The sequence below is a fragment of the Choloepus didactylus genome, chromosome 10 (assembly GCF_015220235.1).
Source record: "Choloepus didactylus isolate mChoDid1 chromosome 10, mChoDid1.pri, whole genome shotgun sequence".
Classification (NCBI taxonomy): Eukaryota; Metazoa; Chordata; class Mammalia; order Pilosa; family Megalonychidae; genus Choloepus; species Choloepus didactylus.
In genome coordinates this window covers 128,538,124-128,560,149 of record NC_051316.1, presented here as the reverse complement: position 1 = coordinate 128,560,149, position 22,026 = coordinate 128,538,124, and the positions used below count along the sequence as shown (strand labels likewise).

The following is a 22,026-nucleotide window of genomic DNA, read 5'->3' as shown; positions in this document are numbered from 1 at the left end:
GGCTGGATTGTTTGCTCAAAGGGGCTAAGGATGACTTAAGTTTGAAAAGCCATCCTCCCTCACTTTGATTCTGTGTGTTTTTATGAACAAGCCGGGCAGCCCTGGGAAGGGATGAGCGTCTCAGCTTCGGTGGCCGGTGGAAGGGCAGCTCTGGGAGGTCACGCTCCCACCTACCCAACCAGAACGGGCACTCTCCGAGCTCCCAGGGACAGCCCTTAGGGCTTGAAGGTGGAAGAAAGCAGGGCCTGCCAGTCTTGCCCCAGGGCACAGCTTAGGGCATTCCTCACAGCCTCCTCACCAGGGGCAGCCTCTTCCCAGGCATCCTTTTGGTAAAGGGGAGGCACCCGGGAGTTGAATGCTGGGGGCCCAAACCTTGCCAGCTGGATTCCATACTCAGACGTGCTAACTCCAAGCACCTTCAGGGCCTTCCCGGAAAGTCAGAGCATAACCGGGACCCCAGGCCATCTGGCCTTAGCGGGTAGGTCTGTCCCCACAGTCTTGGGCGCCGCGATCTGGCCGCACTCAAAGTTCAGTCCCCACCCAGGCCAGCGGCTCCAACTCCTCCGTGTTCAAGAAAAACTTAGGCAGGGTGATTCGGAATTCGTTTTTTTTTTTTAAATCCTAATTTATCAAAGTTTGGGGGCGCTCCACACTGGTTCCTGGAGCTCGGCCAGCTGTGGGCACCTGGGGGGGAAGGCGGAGAGCGGGGTCCGAGTGGGCCGCCAAGCTCCGCGACCGCCCCCCTCGCCCGCCCGCGCGCAGGGAGAAAGAACACGGGCGTCGCACCCGCCCCACGTCCGCTCCCGCCCCCGGGCCAGCCCCTTCCTCGCCGCGCCTCGCCCGCCTTCCCCACCCCCTCGCCCCGCGGCGCCCAGTGGGAGGCGGGGGCCGGCCTCGCCGCGCCCAGAGCCGGGCTCTGATTTGCTGCGGGCGCCGGGGATCGACAGCCGCTCGGGGTGCCTTCCAGGAGAGAGGGAGGGAGGAAAAAGGGGGAAAAAGTGCACGGCGCCCCGGCCAGCTCCGCACTCCTCGTCCCCGCGGCTGGTGCAGGACCTCACTCGAGCGCGGCGCCCACGAGGAGCGGGTCGCGGGGCGGCGGCGGCGAGGAGCAGGCGGCGGCCGCGGCCCGGAGGAGCTGGAGGAGGAGGAGGAGGGGGCGAGGGCAGGCGAGCCGATCGGGGGTCCCGGCCGCCCCGCGGGCCAAGGTCGAGCTCTCCCCGCGCGGGGGCGAGGGCGCCCACAGACCCCTTCCCGAGTAGCCCCCGCCACAAAGGAGAGAGCCGGCGACGAGCTCCCCATGACCTCCTAGAGTTGTGCGGTCGCCGCTGAGTCCGCTGCCCGGGCCGTGCCCCGCGCCCCCCGTGCGTCCCCCCCGCGTCCCCGTGCGCGCCGACCCGCGTCCCGCCGGCATGGACGTCCACACCCGCTGGAAAGCGCGCAGCCCGCTGCGCCCCGGCGCCCCGCTGCTGCCCCCGCCGCCGGTGCTGCTGCTGCTGCTGCTGCTGTGGGCGCCGCCTCCGAGCCGCGCAGGTAAGGGCGCCCTGGGGCGCTGGGGGCGGTGCGGGGCGGGGCGGCGGGAGCCGGGGCCCGCGGCCCGGGCGCGGCTGTCATCCCCGGGAGCCTGCGCCTCGGCCGCGCCGGCCAGCTCCCCCCCTGGGCTTCTGGAATGCACCGGGCCAAGGCTCCGAAGGCCGTTTGTCGGGGGCGCGGGAGCGGGAGATCCGCCGGCACAGCCCCCGCGGTCGCGCCGCCGCCCCCTCCCCAGCCGGCCGGCCCGTGGGGCTTTCGCGCGAGCCGGGGGAAGGGCTGCGGGTCGGACCCGCCGAAGGAGTCGTCAGCGAGGCGGGCAAACTTTTGTCCCGAAACCTCTGTGTTCTCCGCGGCACATCCCGGGCGCCCTGCTCGGCCTCCGCAGCCCCACGGGTGAACTTCCTCTCCTGAAAACTGGGGAGGGACGCCCCCTAGAGTCGCAGCCCGTCAGTTCCGGCCGGGACTCCCTGGGGCGCTGGGGGGACCGGCAGAGGTAGGGCCCCCAGCCCTGGGCACCCCTCCTTGCGCCCTCCCCCTCCGCAGCTGGGTGCTGGGCTGGCTCCCCGCTCTCCCTCAGGTTCTGGCCTTTCTGGCCATCTAAGTGTTTCATGGCAGTGGGCCCCCCCCCCCAGAGGGCTCCCCATCCCACCCCCAAACATCCTGACATCCCCCTGACGGTTCCTTGGGGGTTTCCCTCCCAGAGATGGCATTCCTGGGGCAAAGCTGGGTGATCCTGGTGCACACTTGTGGGACTCCTTGTGCCAGGGCCCCCCCTTACAAGGAGCCCTGCTTCTGGGGGAGGTCTCGGTGGCCTCGGGACTGACCCTGGCCCTGCCTGGATCTTGGCAGTTCCAAATCCCCCCGACAAGGGTTCCTGCGAGAAAGCATCACCCTCCTGGGTTAGCTGTGGGACGGGACCCACCCCATGGACAGGCAGGGCCAGGAGGGCCCAGAGCAGGTTGTCCAAGGCACAGAAAGTGGTGGGCAGAAGTATGGGGCGGTGGGCTCCCTTGGCAGCTGGACCAGCCGGCCGCCCCCCAGTGAGAGGGGACGGGTTCATGGCCCCCCACTTCTCTCCTTGCACATCTGTAATTTGAAGACATTTGGGAAGAATCATTTTCCATGTCCCTCTTGCGAATGAGATGCCCTTCCCTTCCAGTTAGTGCCTGATGGGCTAAAGAGGGCCAGCAGGGGTCAGGATGTGGGGGCTGCCTGGGGTCCCCCAGAGAGGGCACAGAAGCCGGGCTGGGCTGTGGGGACCTGAGGTTCTTCTCCCTGGGCTGCCACTGACTCGTCTGTGACCCCAGACAGATTTGCTTTCTGTTTCTCCAGGGGTCTGTTGGAGGCGTTGGGCACGACCAGCAGTGGTGGGCAGGGTGGGTGTGGATGTGGTCAGGGACCCTGCTGTCACCCAGGGACTCCCTCTAGGCCCTATCTCGCTGGTCCGACGGGCACAGCCCCAGGAGCTCAGGATGGAGTCCTTTGGGGGCTGGCGGTGGCCGAGTACTGGCCGGTGGGCTTCGGCTGCCTCCCGCTCACACCCCCCCACTTCAGTCCTGTCCTCTCCCCTCTCCAGTTTCCCTTCCGAGCCAGCTTTTAGGCGCGGCACCCTGGAAGCAGACATGCAGACGTGCAGGGGTGGCTTGGGGCAGCTGCCTGGGTCTTGGCTGAGGGGCTGGACATGTTGCTTTTGTCAAACCAGACTTTTAGAAGCACAGGAAGAGGCTGCTTTTCTGGGTGGGTTTCATAAACACTCTCTCCGTCCCAGGGTGGGTCCCTGCTTGGAGACATCCTCGGAGTGAGGCTGAGTGGGGGCTCCTCGGGGTGGCAGGGGTGGCAGGAGTGACCAGCAAGGGTCTTTTCTTTTCTCCATCTTCGAATTTGCCCAATGTTTGCTGAGTTTTCTCTCTGAACAGGGCTCTTTTTTTCCTACCTTCTCCTTGGCCAATTGTGTGAAGGAATGAAAAGTAAGATTGCATTTGGGGCCCTTTAACCTTGTACCCGGGAAGAGAGGGGGTCTGTGAAATGAAACTTGACCCCAATATTTGGAAATTGAGGTCATCTCCTCGTCATGTCATTGGTTGGCGCCAGTCATGTGGCTGCTTTTTGCAATAATTTGTGGGAAGAGCCGGCCAAGTTTTGTGGGACCCGACAAATATCAAATGGTTAAATTTCCTCTGACTCAATGAAGTTGGCTGGAAAGACATCCTTCCAGCCTCCCCACTCCCCCCCCCCAATAAAAGAACAGCCAGTGGGAGGAGGCCAGAAGCCAAGTTCATTCCCAAAGGAAGCCCTCTCTCTCCGTCTGCTCCAGGATTCAGTGGCCAGAGGGGCCTGCAACCCCTCAGCAGTGGCCGGCAGGGCCCCTCCCCGGTGAGGGAGCTCCGAGGCCCAGCTGTGATGACTGCTCAGGGCTCCTCCTGGGGTGCTGGCCAGAGGCGGCCCCTGCACCCCACCCTGCAGATATTTCTGGAGTCTTGGCCCGGCCACGCCCTTGCCCGAGCAGCTGATACACCGGCCAGCCCGCCCCTGCCCCTGCCTTCTAGCTGTCCACCGGCCTCCCCCGGGCCCAGCCTCCTCCCTGGGCTCCAGGTGGGACCCTGGACGCCGGTGCAGGGTCCAGGGTTGGTGCCTCCCCAGCCACAGGGCTTTGGGGACAGTCGTTGGAGACAGCGGCACATGGTAACTGTTGTCATTCCCCTGCTGGCTCTGGCCAACCCCTGTGCCAAGTGCTGTGGCCCCAACACAGTCTCATGGGACCCTCACCTGGGACCCTCACACAGGCCTGCCGGGCAGGGGGCTGGCGGGGAGGCCGAGGAATGGGGAACAGAGACCCCACTGGCTCTGCCTGACTCTTCTTCCTGGGCCTTGAGCGGGGGGCTTCTCCCCGCTGCCTGGCAGGGCGTTTGAGTTTTCCCTTCTCATTTCACAGTGGTTTATGGGCCCTCCCTGGCCGAGGCCCAGGGCCAGCCCTGGAGTGGCCGTCCCAGGGAGGGAGGCGGAGGGAGGGAGGGTCCATTTGGCTAGCCCAGGTTTAAGTCCCTGCCCCCTCCCTTTGGTTCCTCCTTCTTCCCCCCTCTCCTCCCTCCCTCTTCCTTCCCTCCTCCCTTCCCTCCTCCCTCCTCCCCCTCCTCCCCTTCCTCCTCCTTCCAGCTGTGCCTTCCAGAGGGAAGTGGCCTTCTCCCAGGCCCCTCTTCCTTTAACCAGCTGCTTCACACCTTTGGGGGAGCACCTGTAACCCCTGACCTGGAAAATCCTAGGAAGGCAGAGGTGAAGGAGGGGCCCCTCAACCCAGAGCTCACCCTCTGCTGGGGGGCGGGGTGGGGCAGACGTGGACACTGTTCATCTACTACGGAGCCTGCAGGGAAGATGCCAAGTGTCCTTTAAGACAATCTGGGAGGGTTAACACCACTGGGGCAAGCCAGGGAAGCTTCCTGGAGGAGGTGACAGTAAACCTGGCATTTCTCGCTTCTCTGCCCCTTCCTTGATTACAGAAATGGCCCACACCATTGCCAGCGGTGCCCTCACCCACCTCTGGCTTTAATCTCCTTCCTTCTTGGCAGAACCTTTGAACTCTGCCCCCTTGGCTGGAAAGCCCCTCCCTAACTTGGTTGGCGGTGCCCCCAGCTTCACTTTTGCCCCTGCAGGCCCTGCCAGGGAAGGGGCCCTGAAGCTCGGCCAAGGGTGCTTTCTTGCTCCCTGTTGGGGGGTGGGTGGGGTGGAGGATGAGCTTCTCTAACCCTTTCTCTGCCCCTTGCTCTCCCTTGGGCTCCTTTACACACTCCAGCCCATCCCCCAGTCTTCTTGACCCATCCAGAGCCAGACAGGAGGCGGGGGCCTGCAGCCTAGGGGCCTGGCACAGCCTGTACCTTCTGGGAGGGGCAGGGGTGGGGCTGCAGTCTGCAGTCTGGGGGGGTCTGCAGCCTGGGGGGGGGCCCTGTAGCCTGCACACAACCCTGCAAGTGGTTGACAGACATGGACAGCACTGGCTTAGGATGTGGGGTCCTCTGGTAATGGTTTTGGGTACTTGTTCTGGGTGACAGGCAGTGGAAGGGGGAGAGGAAGGGACCTGCATGGGGTTGGACCTTCCTTGGCAATCAGACTGTCAGATTCTGGGGGCTGTGTGGACACTTGGGGGGTCCCATGTTGACTGAGCTTCTTGCCTCCCAGAGGTGCTCAAGGTGGAAGTTTGGTGTGACTGGGCAGGTCACTGTGCCTCAGTTTCCCGCTCCAGAAAATGGGGAGCATCGTGCTACTTGCCTTGAGGCAAGGCACGTGGCTGGCTCTGAATGCCTGACATGCCGTGAACCCCCAATAAATGGCGGACGCAGTCACAGCTGCTGTTTTGAATGGTTATTTTGCAAAAGCCAAAAGCACAGTGTTACTGCAATTCTCTTTAACTGTCAGCATTCCAGAGGAAGGAAAGTGCCCCGAATTTCTGTGATTTTTTTCTTGAGCCAGTTACACGGAGGAGAGCGCCCAGTGCTGGGCTGTGCACATAGGGTGTGCGTGTGCATTGTTGACATCCAAGAGCAGAAGGCTCTTCCTCTGTCTAGTGATGTGCTGGTACTGGTGGCCCTACGCCGGGGGTCGTGGATCTTGTCTGAGGAGGCACGGCGGGGTGGGGGCAGGCCCCAGAGGCCCCCAGAACTGGCTGCACCCTCCTCTTCCTCAGCCTCGGTTCCCCTCTGCATGGCGGGTTCATTTTCCCAAGTTGCCTCTGGGGTCTTGGCCTGGGTCCCAGAGGCCACGTGTGGAAATGCCTTACAGGTCAGTTCGAGGTTGTGTACGAGTGTGTGCATGTTTGTGTGCTTGTGTTGGGACATGTGCATGAGATGTGTATGAGTGTGCACGTGATGAGTGCACGTGTTTTTGTGTGCTTAGGTGTCTGTGCATTTGATGTATCTGTGTGTGTGCTTGTGAGGGCGTGTGTTGTGTGAGTGTGCATGTGCTGTGTGCGTGTTTTTGTATGTATCTGTCGTGTGCTTGTTGGTAGGTGAGAGTGTATGAGTGTGCATGTGATACATGTGTGTTTGTGTGTCAGTGCGTGTGACATGCCTATGTATCTTTGTGTGTCTGTGGGTGTGTATGTGTGCATGAGTGTGCATGGGATGTGTGCATGTTTCTATCAGTGTGTGTAATGCATCCGTGTGTCTCTGTTGGGGTATGTGTGCATGAGTGTGCATGGGATGTGTGTGTTTCTGTAACAATGTGTGTGATGCGTCTGTGTGTCTGCATCTGTAGGTGTATGTGTGTGTGAGTGTGCACGCACATCCATGATGCGTGTGCATGGATTTACACGGATCTCCCAAGGTGCCTCTGCAGGCAGGGCCTGGGGTGCTTGAGGAGCTCGTGGCAGAGCAGCTTTTCCCTCCTTTCCACGCCCGTCCCCTGCTGGGTGGCAGAGGAAGAGTCGGACGTGGCCTCAGATCCTCGGGAGCCCGGGCTCTGCCCCAGGGCACGCAGGTGCCAGCTGGGTCGGGTAATTTGATGAATCTTTTTTTACTCACAGGAGGGCGATGCTGTATTGTAACTTCTGCTTCCCCTGAATTTATATTTTCCTTTATAATGGACTCATCTGATGTCATCACTTGGCCAAATGCTAATTTTAAAATTTGTGGCCTGGCTCTCGGATCTCTTGAAGTCCTGATGGTAGAGTGTGTTGGCCTTCCCCAGAGGCGGCCTCTGCAGCTGCCCAGGGGACCTGGCCCAAGGACCGGAGCATGGTGTGATGTTTAAGGGCTAGGCAGCCTGGGTTCAAATCCTGGCACCTCTTACCAGCTGTGCATTTACCACCCCCCGTGCCTCAGTTTCCCCCTCTGTCACCTGGGACTGTGGCTGTAACCATCAGACGTTTTTTGCATGGGTTCAATGCATCACGCATCTGAAGCACAGAGCCAGCTGTTGTCGCCCTGACGGGCCGTGGTCCTGGGCTGGGGCGCCGTGCTCTGAGTTACTCCCTCTCTCCCCGATAACCGTCTCCGTGGTGCCTCCCGCACAGGGTCGGCTAAGTGAGAGGCGATTACATGGTCCATCCGTGAGTTTAGCACTTGCTACTCCCTGAGGTTCTGAGGCCCTCACGTGGCAGGTTATGTTCAGCCCACCTCACCCTCACCTCTGCATGCCACCCCCCCTTTACAAGAAGGAGTTGGGGTGTAGAGACGTGTCAAGACCTGTCCACATCCCCACTCCTCGTGGCATGACCACAGTCGGGGGAGACGATTGGGGCAGGGGCCGGGTCTCTGAAGGCTCCATTCCAGAGAGGGGCTCAGCTGTTTCCGGTGCCACTGGAGAAAAGGCTACAGAATGCACGGACTCAGGTGCAGTGCCCGGTGTGGGCGAGGGGGTCACTTTGGGTCATCGATGTCCAATCGTCTGGGACCCTGGTCTCATCAGCCTCGACTCCAGCAGTAAGTTTTCCTGGGATGTTCCCAACGCAAGCACTCACCCCACGTGAGCAGCGAATGACACCACCCTCGGTGACTCAGGCCTAAGAAGTGGAACCACAGTCTGACCCACTTTTCTCAAAATTTAATTATGTGGCGCTCGGGCGTGGGTGCCCTGCCCACTCGCTGCGACGTCTTTGTCCGTGAAATGGACACTCCCTAGCCGTGTGTTCTTTCAGGGAAAATTGTCCTTCTGTCTCTTCCTTTCCTGCCAGCACCTTGGCAGTTTGGAATCTCACACCCTGAGATGGTGTCACAGCTTGTGTATGGACTGTGTGTGGAGCGGGAGAGGTTTAAACGAAAGATCTCTGGCCCTTGCCTTTGGACAGATCGTGATGCCACGAGGAGAAAGAAGAGCGAGCGTTTTAACCTAAGTGGAGGACAGGAAGGGGTTGTCGTCCGCTCTGTCTGCAGCTAACCAAAGGGGGAGCTCACAGGACAGGGAGCCTGGCTTTAGGGCACATCCTTTCCTAACAAGGGCATGCGAGGGAGTGTGGAGAGACCAGTGTGCAAAGAAATCCCGGTGACAGTGGTTTTGGTGGCCAGCATTGGTGGGCTTCCAACTCAAGTCAGACTCGGGCCCGGCATGGAGGGGGCGCAGGTGAGCGACAGGTGAGCGAACCTGGCCTGCTGGAGCTCCTGGTGCAGTGGGCAAGCTGAGCACATGCCTTTTCACAGGGAGTGAGGTGTTCATTATAGTCTAATACGCCAGCGCAAACTGCCTCGAACCCGTTGGCAAACCCAGGTGAGGTAGGGGCGTGAGCGTTTGCAGTGGCTTTTGTTTGCTCTGGGACAGTCCCCACGGAGGCCAGGGTCACTGAGCTTCAGAATGAGATCTGTGACCCCAAATGATGGGGAGGACCGTGGCAGCCTCCAGCCTTGCTTTCTTCCTTCCGTGTTTTTGACGCATAAGGAAGTGCACTAGAGGGCCCAGCGGGCTTGTCTTTTCTGTGTAGTTCCATCTTGAGAAGCATCAAGGCCTCTTTCTTTGGAGGACAGCGGCCCAGCCGTCAGCCAAGGGGGCACCCATGCCCAAGAGCCCCGCATGATGAGAGGGTGGCTGTTAGTGTGTGAGATGGACATGGCACTCCAGGGAGGGGCTCACCTTGGGGGTCTCCTTTGCCCGGCGAGGTCAGACTGGCCTGGGAATGCTGAAGCAGCATTTGCAGGGGCCCTTTTCTGGGAGATGTTTCCTTGGGTTTCCGTGATCTTTCCAGGACTCCATCTGTGTTTGAAATTACTGTACTGTGATTTGTCTCGACTGTTAGTTTCTGCTTTTGCTTTTTCCGTGAAGACAATCTGAAATGCTGCACGGTAGTTCCAGCTTCCTCTTTCTGGGCCATTTCTTTTCTTTTTTTTTTTTTCTTGGAGAAAGGAGCTAAGCAGACAGCCACCTGGGTCCGTGCCCCCCATGTGTTTTACATAAATAAGGAGAGCATGACACTGGGGACTCCCAGATTTTCTAGACCTGAAATTGTCCACCCTAGGAAAGCCTGGCTGAAGCATGTTCCTGGATGCAAAGGCAGGGAACAGGGTTTTTCTTTTTAAATTTGTGGTGTATATGGTGGTGAAATATACGTAATACAGGTCATTTTCACCATTTTTCAGTGGGTGGTCGAGTGACATTGAGCCCTTTGACAAGGTCATGATTTTAATAGTTGATTGCTCTCCAGGGACTGGTTGTTGAGGCCGTTTAGGTTGATGGTGTCACTGTGCCTGGTCGGCAGTGACATCTCGGCCGTGTGAAGTGTCCTTGGCTGGAGCGGTGGTGACGACCTTCAGGAGGGGTTGGGCCAGCCGGGGAGCTGTGCAGAGCCTGTGGGGTTGCCCCGCTGGGTGGGGACCTCTGCAGCTGCCCCCCCAGGCCAGTGTTCTCAGGATCCTTCTGCCTGCCCAGGCAGTTTGCCCCAGCGGACATCTGCCCGCATCTGGAGACCTTTCGTTTCATGGCTAGCGGGTCGGGCAGGTGCTCCAGGCACCTGGTAGGTAGAGACCGGGGATGCTGTTGGGCACCTGGCCGAGCACCGGACAGCCCTGCCCCCACAGCAGAGAGCAACCTGGCTCCCGATGCCAACGGTGTGGATTTTAGGGCTGAGGAAGAAGGGAGAAGATTTTGGGGTCCCCTCACCCCTCTGGCCCTAGAATGACCCATTATGTAGCTCCCCAGAGGGCCTTTTTCCGGAGTGACCTGGCTTTCTCCTTGTGGAGACCGGTGATCCTCACTCCACCGTGTGCTGGAATCTCTGGCCGGCTTATTAGGGCCGTGGCCAGGGCTGTCCCCAGAGTTCCTGCCCCCGGAAGCCTGGCGCGGGGCCCTGGGAATTGTGTTTCCAACGCGTTCCCGGGTGCTGCTGGGAGCCTTCTTCATTCTGCAAAGGCTGCAGAGGTGTGTTTTTGGGAGCAGGGAAACTGTGGGAGGTGGGGGCAGAGTGTCAGAAGGTGTTTATCTCAGGTGTGGCCTGGAGGGTTTTATCATCGTCACTGTTAGGAATTTCAACCTGCTGGGGGTCAGCCGTCCGTCCTCCTTCTACCCAGTGTCCCCACTCCCTCCCCAGCGCCCGATTACTTTGATTATTTCACAGCACACCCCTGACATCACATCATTCCACTTGTAGTCACTTTAGCCCGTGTCTCTAAAAGATAAGGGCCCTTTTGCAAAATGTAGCCACGATATCGCCCAGCGATTTTAGTTTGTGCATCTCCAGGGGGGTTTCTCCCTCTCAGGGGTCTCACTTCTGTGTGACGAGACCCGCAGTGGGCACCTGTCTTGTGCTGGGTGTGAAAGTGGGGGCCCCACGTGGGGCGAGGTGCGTTTCGCAGGTAAATGGGGGGCTGTGGAGCCTTCTGCGGTGTGGGAGATCCAGTCCTTCCCCCTGGAGCGGGCCCAGTCTCCCAGAGGAGGCCTTGGGGTCCTTGCCGGGGCTCTCAGGACAGCTGTGACCCAGCCACTAGCCTTGGGGACACTGTGCAGGTAGGAAACTGAGGCACGGGCTGATGAGGAGGGGTCCCGATCCCACGGCCCTGGACCTGGCGTGGCTTTGTGCCCAGTGAGGGGTGGCCGGGGAGACGACCGCCACCGAGGGGGCTGGAGTCACCGGGCCTTGAATCGCCACCTCCGGGAGCAGTTCTCCAACCTCGGAGGCTTTCCTTGGACGTGGAAGTCTCCTCATCCTCGGTCCTTCCAGAATTGGCACCTGCCAGCGCCTCCAGCAGCAGGAGGCTCACCCCCTTTCAGGTGGACAGTGCCTGGGGGGACAGTGGCTCCCAGAGGGCAAAGCCGAGCTTCTAGCCAGGAAGCCAGGACAAGACAAATGGAGCCTGGGAACTTCTCGAAGCTTCCTTGCTCGCCAGTGACAAAACGGAAGCAGCCCAGGAGATAGCCCGGCTTTCTTCCCTTTCACTCCTCTTTCCTTCCCTTTCACGCCCTCCCTCGTCTCGTCAGAGCCGCTGTCTGGAACCTTCCATGGGGGGAGGAGGAGTGAGATGGAGGCCATGCAAGCTGGGCCTGACTTGGGCTTTTGGGCTCCAGGGATCAGCCTGTCCTCACATGCCCTGCAGCTCCGGGCCTTTCCCCCAAATGTGGATGCGCTCGCTCTGCCCTTTCCCGGGGCCACGTCCCCTTCGATTACAAACAGCTGCCTGGACGGGCGGGAGTCACAGGCGCTCGGGAGGGGCTTCTGCCCAAGAGATGGGTCAGCGGGGCCGGGAGGCATATGGGGGGTTGTAGGTGGGAGCCGGTAGCCCTCCTGCCCCCTGGCCAGGTCTGCACCCCTGAGAGCCCAGAGAAGTGGCAGGCAGCCTGGCGGAGGGGACAGTCTCGGCCCGGGGGGTGGGGGGCAGCTGGGCTCCGAGGCGGCTCGGGGTCCGGGGGCTCCCCAAGGCCAATAACTGAAATGGATTAAAGAGGAAGGGACACGTGCCATGAGTAGTCGCCTCAGGGTTTTCTCTGGAGGTGCAGAGGACAGTAACCTGGTTCTCTTCCCTTTCTTTCCTCTCCCCTCCCCTTTTAACCTTATCTGAAGAGCTTTCACACATTATTTTATTCTTCCTGCATCTTTCCAAGGTGAGAGGTGTCACCCCCATTTGACAGGTGAGAAAGCAGAGGCCACCGAAACCTAAGCTAGGAAGCAGTGGAGCTGGAGCCTTTACAACAGTGTCTGTGATTTATGGCAGTTGGGTTTTGTCCAGCCCCTTGGGAACACCCCCGGTGCTCACAGCCGGGTTTCCAGAGAGCAGGCAGCGTCACAGCCAGCTGGGGTTTCGGTCCCCCCGGAGGCAGGGCCACCTTTTCTCTTTTTCTGCAGGGTCTTCACCCTGGCAGTGGGGCTCGGAGGGAAGAGGAGGAGGTGGGTGATGCGGCCCTCCGTCCCTGCTCCTTCCCTCCTCCCGTCTGTCTCTCTGGCCCCAGTGGGTGGTGCGTGCCAGCGCCTGGGTTCCAGGGCGGCCCTGCCTTTTGGTTCTTGGCATTTGGCAGCCCCTCTACAAGCCCGCTCTGAGCCCTGGGCTCCACAGGGTTCTCCTGAGACTGTCGCAGATGAACTCTGGGATTAGATCTGGAGACCTGCGTTCAGCCACAGATAGGGTGTTTGCTTTGGGGCCAGCGGCCCTGCTCTGAGTCATGTTTTCCATTTTAGTGGGAAGCGAGAGTGATAGGAGAGGATTCTAGCCAGGTAGGTGCTGCCTGTTTAGTGTCAGCCGACGAGCAGAGAAAAGAGACACGCGGAACCTCCGCCAGCGAGTCAAGAGCCAGACGTTGTAAAAGATAAGGGCAGGGAGTGCGTTAGGCAGCCCCCCTCCAGGGCTGGGTTTGGGGAGGGCACCCCGCAGATGCTACAAGAGTTAAGCTCGTAGAGTGGAGCCATCACCTCTTCTGGGTCAGGGAAGCTGGACTGTGCAGAGCCACGTGTTTAAACCATCAGGAGAGAAAAATCCCTCCCACCCCCACCCCAGAAGCAGAGCCCCGGGGCTTGATTTCTGAACTCACCCTTATCTTACTTGCAAAAGGCCAGTCATGTGTCTGAGAAGCCAATGAGAGTCCTCAGCTTGCCAAGCATCAAGCCCCAAAGAGTTTTACTCTTGGTTTTCTCTTAAAATGAATCCGTGCGTTCTAGGGAATTGCCAAATTTCTCAGAAATTTCACTACCTGGGTAGCCCACCCACCCTAACCCCCTACTAATGCTATTAGATGCCAGGGGTAAACTTAAGAAAATTTCAGTGTGTTTTAAACAAGGGAGTGGGCTTGTCCTGCATATGTGGTCTGGGTCCTATTTTGGAGGGTACTGGGCAGGCAGAATCCACAGTAAACCGTGGGAAAGCAAGACCCTGGTTCATTGTGAGGTCCCCACGCTGCAAACTTAAGTCTTGGGTCTGGCCAGAGACCAAATATGCGAGTGTGGTCCCCCTAGAGGTCTGGGGCGGTAGTGCAACTCAGCTCCACTAGACAGTATGGAAAGCCAGGCTTTGCCTTGAGTCGCTGCTGTGACAAAACTCCCACGGGGAGACCACAGGGAAGTCATCTTCATGCTATGCTTTGGTTTCTTCACATGTGAAATGCAGCGGATGGTGTCCACCTCGCAGCTTCGTGGTGAGAGTCAAACGAGGTGCAATGGAGGTCTCCTCAAAACGGGTCTGTTACACCTGAGAGGGCTCTGCCATTTGTGAGGCTGTTGCCTGGCCCCAACTGCTGCTGTGTTCTGAGCTGGCTTTCCACAGCAGGGTGGGCACACGGCAGGAGCCCTGGGGAGCCCGACCCACGAGGCTGGCTTCTCCAGGGAGGATGGAGGATGCCGGGAGGGTGGTCCCTGCTGGTCACACCTTGACCCTGCTGGAGGAAGGAGGAAGTGGACGATCTGCCCAGCATCCCTCGGGGAATTTGGTCGGGAGGTGTGGAGGAATGCCTTCCCTTGGTGCCCACTCAGGGAGCCTGCCCATCGATGCTTGCTGGATCGGAATCTGTGGGCTCGGCGCCACTGGCTTTTCCCATGTCTGCCATTCATATGGACCCGGCGAATTCATGGAGCAATTCTAACCATTCCAGATCTTTCCAGGAACCCCCAGGCCAATCACCAGTTGAGGCAGGGTGTGTGTGTGTGTGCAGACACGTACATAAGCAGGCATGACACCGTCATCCTGGAGACCCCAGTCCCACGGGCAATGGCTGAGACCGATGTGATGATTGTCTCTGACTTGTTGGTTCATTTGACAACCCTGTGAGGTCAGAGTTGCTCTCCTTCTACGAGGGTTTGCGCACATGACAGCTAATCGGAGCACACTGCGATATGAGTGGGGGTTTTGGCAACCCCAATGCCTTCCTCTTTGCAGTATCCCACCCACCCAAACTCCATCTTCTTGATAATATCCCTGGCTGTCATCCTGCTGCTTCTTAGCTGTAATCCTTCTAGATGAACCTTCCCAGGCCCTTTAGATTCTAGGATCAATCATCTTCTCTTACAAATAATTTCCAGAAACCCTTCATGCTTTCAGCCATACTTTGGGAATACTATAAATACTGGCAGTTTCTGCCCACTCTTCGTCCAACTGCTTCCTCATTTCTGAGCCCTTCCCTTGTGCTGCTTCTGTTCTCCGAGACTTCCGAGCGGGTGGTGGGGTTGGCCCAGATGTCCCAAGGGTGCTGCTCCAGTTTGCTAAAGCTGCCATTATGCAGAATACCAGAAATAGATTGGCTCTTATAAAGGGTATTTATTAGGTTACAAATTTATAGTTCTAAAGCTGTAGACGTGTCCAAACTAAGGCATCAACAAGAGGATACCTTCACTGAAGAGAGGCCGATGGTGTCTAGAACACCTCTGTCAGCTGAGAAGGCCTGTGGCTGGCATCTGCTTGTCCTTTGCTCTGTGTTGTGTTTCAAAATGGCTTCCTCCAAAATGTCGCTGGACTTCTGTCTCAGTTTCTCTCCCTCAGCTCCTGTGCATCCTTGCTTGTTCTCCCAGGGCATTTCTCTCTGAGCATCTGGCAGTCCTCTCTTAGCTTCTCAGGGCAAACTCTGGGCTTCATCTGTTAGCTTAGCGTCTCTACACTCTGTCTGAATCTCCAAGCGTCTTCAAGCATCAGCATCTGTTTTGCCTCTTAGCTTCTCTGCAAAATGTCTCTCTCAGCTTGGGGTGATTTGTCTTCTCTGCTCTCTGTGTGAGCTGTCTTTAAAGGACTCCAGTGATCTAATTAAGACCCACCCTGAATGGGCCGGGCCACACTTCCATGGAAGTAGTCTAATCAGAGTTCTCACCCACAGTTGAGTGGGTCACATCTCCATGGAAACATTCAACCAAAAGGTCACACCCTAATAAAGCTTAATAAATCTGCCCCCACAAGATTGCTTTAAAGAACATGCCTTTTCTGGGCAACATAATAGATCCAAACCAGCCCAGGTGCCCACTTTCTGCCCTTCGACCCTGGCCATTTCACACCCAGGGCCACCCTCCCCGCTTTTCCAGAGTTTGCAATTTAACCCTTCCGTGCCTGCCTCTTGCTTTCTACCATGCAGCCCTCCCTGTGCCGAATTGAAGCTCAGATGCAAGCAGAGGGCTGGAGGCATTTCTCCACAAACTGCTCAATATCTTGGCCAAAAGAAAAAAAAAGTCCTCAGAAGAGGGGCAGCCTGCTCTCTTTCCAGCCACTTATTAAAATGTTTCCTGATCTGATTTCTCCAGAGGATAAGCAGCCCTGCAGAATTGCACCCCAGAATGGCCGTGGCATCCCCGTTGTCCCCAAGCCAGCGGCTCCAGGATATGTCAGGTTTAGTGCTCGGCACACTTTTCTCTGATGACTCTGCTGGTTTCTCTCCCAGCTTCGCCACCTCCTTTCTTTCCACACGTGCTTTCCCGATGCCCGAGCAAGCTCCGAAGCTCACATTCCCAGGCGGGCCGTGGCCAGCCTAGCAGGTGCGGTTCTCCCAGAGCCTTCCCGACACCCAGCTGGGGGCACCGTGCTAGCTGCCCCAGGACTCTTGAACCTCTCCAGTGGGAGGCTGCGGGTCAGAACCGGGGGTGATGCACGGAGCAGCGCATGGGTGCCTGGAGTGGGGGTAGGCCCTGTGCCCCCCTGCGTCCGAGGGAACAGGGTGCAGACCTCAGAGGACGGGAGCCACTGGGCTGAGGAGGCGGCTCCCAGGCTGGGATGCTGGGGGTTGTGAGCCCTTCGGGGTGGCCACGGTCTGGGGGTGCAGAGCCTCTCGCCTCGGCATTTCTGCCTTCTCCTCCTCTTCCTTCTTAATAGTTGCTTTTAATGAAAATGGTTACATTTTCATTGTGACTTTTGCAAAACACAAAAAGGAAAAATTGTCCATAATCTCCAAAAGCAGACCGCGCTGGGTCTGAGTACAGAGGAAAAGGAAGGGAGGGAGACTGGCCGGAGGCAGAGCTGGAAATCCCTGGGCGTCCCAGGGCTCAAGGCCCCCGGGGGAGCACTGAGGCCGAGGCTGGCTCCTCTAGCTTCCTGGTTGCCCTGGAGGCATGCCTGCAGCGTTCAGGACCTCTTGTAAAAATCTTATGGGTAGATTCCTAATTGATTTAAAGTGTCCTCTATTTTTAGATATTTGGGGTTTTTTGATGTTTCAGCATTGTAAGTAATCTTGCACTGACCAAAATATACTCATGGCTGGTATTACTTGAGCTGCTTCTACCACTTTAGAGCACCCCTTGGGCTGCACCTGGACTTGGAAGGGGAGCCCTGCGAGGGGGTGCAATCGGCTGGGGGAGGCTGGGGGAGCAGCAGAGCCCCTCCAGGGGGACAGCTGGCTGGGGGTGGGTGCCTAGCAGTTGCTCCCTGGCTTTTAAAACATGACACCCGTAGGAATTTAGGGTTTGATAAAGGCAGTGTTTTGCGTCAGCTGGGAGAGGATGGAGTAGTCACCAAATGGGGCTGCAACAACGAAGACGCCATCTGGGAAAACGCTGTCGGACCCCGCCTCGCCCTTGCACCAGACTGCATTGCAGATGGACCAAGGATTTCAACTTCAAAAACGAAACTATAAAACCACCAGAAGAAAACATGGGAGCCCGGGTTTTATAATCTCGGGATGAGAAGGCCCTTTTAAGCATGACCCAAACCCCAGGAGTAATAAAACATTTGACTCCATAAAAGTCAAGATTTTCTGTTTGGTGAAAACAAAACACTAAAATCAACTACTCACTGTAAGAAAAGCATCTGCAAAATATATGCAGCAAAGCGGCTGATCTGCTTTTAATGAGCACAGACTCCTGCAAGTTCAGTGAGAAAGGCCAGCAACCAAACAAAAAAAGGGACAAAGGACATGAATGGTTTTCAGGAAAAAAAAAATAAAGATAACTTTTAAACCTGGGCGAAGATGCAGAATCACCCAGGGAGGGAATGAGGTGAAAGCCCTGGGGACAGCGTTTCTCACCTGGCCAGGTAGGCAAAGGACAAGCCTTTAGGATAGTCACTGTTGGCGAGAGGTCATGGGGGGTGTTTCCACTGCAGGATCTACCAGGACATTCTTTGACCTGGGGTTCACTCACGTGTGTGCAGAGGCCCACGTCCAGGGCACCGTGCAGCACCCTCTGGGAGCATGGACTGAGGTGACCAGGTGTCCGTGAAGAGGGAGCCTTGTGGATAAATTTTGGAGCATCTGTAGAATGGACTACGATACAGCAGGTAAAAGGAGGAGGAGGCCTTATACATACTGAAATGGATTGATCCCCAAGATATATTAAGAAAAGAAAAGCCACATGACGTAGGGTCCTCAGAGTACAAGTCCATCTCTAGTAAAAGAAAGACACACTAATCTAGGCTTGCACAAGCATGAGTTGTGTGGCAGGATGCATGAAAAATGGGGCTGGTAATTGCCTCTAGAGCGGGTAGTGGGGTACATGGGGATGCAGTTCTCTCTTGCATCTTTTGAACTGTGTACTGTGAGAAACAAGCACTACTCCTAAAAAGGAATAAACGCTCACCCGATTGTGGAGAAGAAAAGAATTTATTCACAATCTTGCAAGAATGGGCGTGCAACCAAAATGTGGGGTGTTGGTGCCCAGAACAACAGACCCAGCAGTATTTATTCCCTATGCCTAACCGCAAGTCCCTCCCGTTTCTCCATTGGCAGATACTCCAGAGGTTACATTCTATTGGACAAGCCTAACTAGCCCATGCAAATTTGAAACATGCAGCCTGTGCAGATTGGAAACATTTGCAATAAGTTTCCCCTGGGAATTTGAAACATTTGACACGGTTGGAACAAGTCTCCACCCCTGACTTTAATGGTTATGCCCAGGCCTCTTTCCTTTGTTCTTTAATTGCAGAGCCAGTCAGGGCTAGTTTGGTAACAAGCTATGAAGCTATTTTAGGAACCTCTATCCCTGAGTCTCCACCTTGCAAGGATAGTGGGTGGATAAACAGGGGGACCGACCATGGACTACAGTTTGTCTTTTTAACCTTCTGCCCATCCCTGAACTGCCCCACCCTGCCAGGCACACCTGTCCTGCGTGAAAGCTAAACTTAATCTCATTCTCACATGTACCAGCCTTGTGCACACAGGTGAGTGGATGGGAGGTAGAAAGGCATGCAGGTGACAGCGGACAGAGACAGAAGGAAGTGGGGGTAGGAGGGTGGTGCTTGTCTGGGCCTGGAAGCCCTCCCTGCTGGCAGGCAGCTGCTTTTGGCTGGAATGGCCCCGTCAGTTAAAACCTTGGTGGGCCTCGATAAAAACAAAACAAGACAGAAGACTGGATGGATCGTGCATGTGTCATTTGGTGACGTACAAAGCCTTTTGAAAACGGGAACACGCACGTTTTCAGAACTGAAATTGTCCTTGGCAACCCTTACCCACTCATTTTGCAGGTGGGGAAACTGAGGCCAGTACACACCTCACCTCAAGTCCCAGAGCAATGTGGGGGCGGGGAAACCGGAACCAGGTGTCTGGGCCCAGAGTGGGCTCCTGGGGCTCCCAGGTTGTGCTGCTGGGCTCATGACCCGCTGCCCTGGGGAGTGGATTCGGGCCTCCGGTCAATTGGGGGTGTCCATCAGGGCAGAATCCCCTCCCGGGCAGCTCTGGGCTTTGGTGCCGTGGGGGCCCTTGGTGGGACTTGGGGGTCTTGTCCTTGGGGGCACATAGGTCTAGCCTGGTCCCAGCCCAGCGCCCTCTGCACACTGCCCCCGTAGATCGCCACAGGCTCGTCAGGGTCCAGGCCCTTTGCTTCTCCTGCTCCTCCTGCAGTGGGGAGAGGTGAGTTGTCCTTTCTCTAGGAGGGGGCTCCCCTCATCCGGGATACCTGGAGGGTGGGGTGTGGCCAGCCTGTTGACCCTGGGGGTGTGTGGGGTCATCTCTGTAGTCTCCCTTGGACTCAGCTTCCTCATCTGTGCAATGGGGTGAGAGTCCAAGCCTTTCTTAAATTCACTGTATTCTCCTTTCATGATGTATGTGTTGACTTTCTTCGCAAAGTGCCCTGGGACGCCTCGAGGGCAGCAGCCGTGTCTCCAGGTGGCCATGCGGTGGTGGGTAGAAAATGGAGGTTCGGTGCCATGCTCTGCGGGCACTCCTGTTCACCTTGTACCGGAGGAGCCCGCAGCTGAGGGGTGGAGGAGGTTGCCCCGCCGAGGCCTGGGGTCTGGGAGCTGGCCTGGTGCGTGTGACGGCCTCAGACCCTGTCCATCGTTTTGTGCCCAGCGGAGTGATGGACGCACACGCTCTGTGTTTTCTGCACGGTCAGCAGCACCCATGCCTTGAGTGGCTCCTGGGCACAGCCCATCCTGCCGATGTCCTCTGCCGGCCCTGGGGATTCGGAGATGTCCTCTGGGGATTTTTGGGAACAGGAGCTCTGTGCTGGGACCTTCCCCAGGGAGTCAGAGGGAAGGGCTGAAGGTGGGCCGTGGACAGGATGCTTCTTCCAGTGGGAAAGCCTCAGGTGGCCGTGCTGGTACTCGCCGTTGATGGGTGGTGTTGGTTGTGGCCCTGGAGCACCCTCCGGCTTCCTGGACTCCGTGTCACCCATGACCCTGCACCGTCTCCATGGCTGTCTTTCCGAGGCTGCTGGCTTCGTCCTTGCTGCTGGCTCCAGCGGGGCCGGCCTCGTCTTTATTTCCAGCAGCAGAGCCACCTGCTGTCACGAGGCTCGTCCCTTTGCACAGTCTGCAGTGACAGGTGACCTTCTCAGCCTGCCCTGCCAGCTGAGTCTCCGCTCGGGGACAGCTCACCTCCCGAAAAGCCAGGCCAGACACAGTGCTTTGAGGTTCCCTCACCTGGGCGACCCTGGATATTGACAGCCAGGGGAGGAGGAGGTGGTGACTGCCTGGCGCCAGGGGAAGGGGCTGTGGGGTGGAGGACTCAGGGCCACAGAAGTTCTTCTGTCCTAGAGAAGAGGCTGAAGCCCCTGCTCCTTCCCTGGGGCCCTTTGTGCCTCCTTTCCAGAAGTTCCCTACTGGAACAGTAATTTTCCCCCTAAACGTTTGCCACTTTTCTTCCTACCAGAGGAGAATATAGCTGTGAGGAGGTGGGGGAAGGAGTTGCGCTCCATCCATCGTCCATCAGTTCATCCATCCATCCATCCATCCATTTATGTATCAGGCAGGGATGGATGGAACCAGCACGTTTGGTCACTCATGGTGCCCGATGCTGGAAACAAAAGGGTGGATGGGGCCCCTGCCTTTCAATCCTACAGCCTGGTGGGATTGGACAATCACAGGCACATGTGAACCATGTGAAATTGCTGTTTTGTGGGCCAAAAATGGTCAAATAGTATCCATTTCACGTGGTTCAATCTAATACTCTAAGAGTAAGCATGGAGGAGGGCCACTGGTCCCTCTGGGGGGTTAAGGAGTCTCACGGAGGAAGCACTGTCTAAGCTGCGGTCTGGACGGTGAGTAAGGGTACACCAGGAGGGGGAGCAGGAGACAGGAGGACTCCTGCAGAGGAACAGAGTGCTCTAAGGTCTTTCTGCAGCCTCACCTTGGCCTTTCAGTGAGGGGTGTGGAGTGGCTGGAGCATAGTGTGAGTGGAGGTGGCGGGAGAGCCAGAGGGGCAAGAGGCTTGGGTGCTATTCTCGTTTGCTAATGCTGTCAGAATGCAAAACACCAGAAATGGACTGGCTTTTATAAAAGGGGGTTCATTTGCTTACACGGTTACAGTCTTAAGGCCATAAAGTGTCCAAGGTAACATATCAGCAATCGGGTACCTTCACTGAAGGATGGCCAATGGGGTCCAGAAAACCTCTGTTAGCTGGGAAGGTACGTGGCTGGTGTCTGCTCCAAAGTTATGGTTTCAAAATGGTTTTCTCCCAGGACGTTCCTCTCTAGGCTGCAGTTCCTCAAAAATGTCATTCTTAGTTGCACTTGGGATATTTGTCCTCTCTCAGCTTCTCCAGAGCAAGAGTCTGCTTTCAACGGCTGTTTTCAAACTGTCTCTCATCTGCAGCTCCTGTGCTTTCTTCAAAGTGTCCCTCTTGGCTGTAGCTCCTCTTCAAAATGTCACTCTCAACTGCACTGAGTTCCTTCTGTTTGTCAGCTCATTTATATGACTCCACTGATCAAGGCCCACTCTAAATGGGTGGGGCCACGCCTCCATGGAAATATCCAATCAGAGTCATCACCCACAGCTGGGTGGAGCGCATCTCCAAAGAAACACTCAAGGAAATCTAATCAAAACTGATAACGTCTGCCCACACAAGATTACATCAAAGATAATGGCATTTGGGGGGACATAATACATTCAAACTGGCACAGGTGCCTTTAGTTCAGTTTAAATTGGCAGAGGAGTATTGCCATCTACATCCACCCGTGCATTCATCCATGTGTCCACTCACCCATTTATCCACCTGTCATCCACACCATCAATTCATCCATCCATCTGTCTTTCCATTTGTTCATCCGTCCTCCATACTCCACAGTCATCCATTCAACAATCTATCTCATCTGCCCACTCACCCATCTACCCATCCACCTATCCACTGTCCATCAATTCACCCCTTTCTCCATCCATCCATCCATCCTCCATCCAACAACATACTCATCCATCCATTCTTCATCAATCCATACACTCATCCAACCATCTACCCATCCACCCACCCATCTACTCATCCACCTA

At 57.1% G+C, this 22,026-nt stretch overlaps 1 protein-coding gene across 4 annotated transcripts in view; it reads left to right on the top strand.

Moving 5' to 3' along the window:
* Window positions 1-986: 986 nt before the first annotated feature.
* COL5A1 (collagen type V alpha 1 chain) overlaps window positions 987-22,026 on the top strand; it is a 177,832-nt gene continuing 156,792 nt past the window's right edge. For 2 of the 4 annotated variants that reach the window (XM_037851098.1, XM_037851097.1), the window contains exon 1: window positions 991-1,530. In XM_037851098.1, the coding sequence (XP_037707026.1) occupies window positions 1,410-1,530 (121 nt within the window). In that variant the 5' untranslated portion in view covers window positions 991-1,409. Of the gene's footprint in view, window positions 1,531-22,026 lie in introns of all 4 variants that reach the window. The other 2 variants (XR_005219102.1, XM_037851096.1) reach the window with 2 other exon arrangements.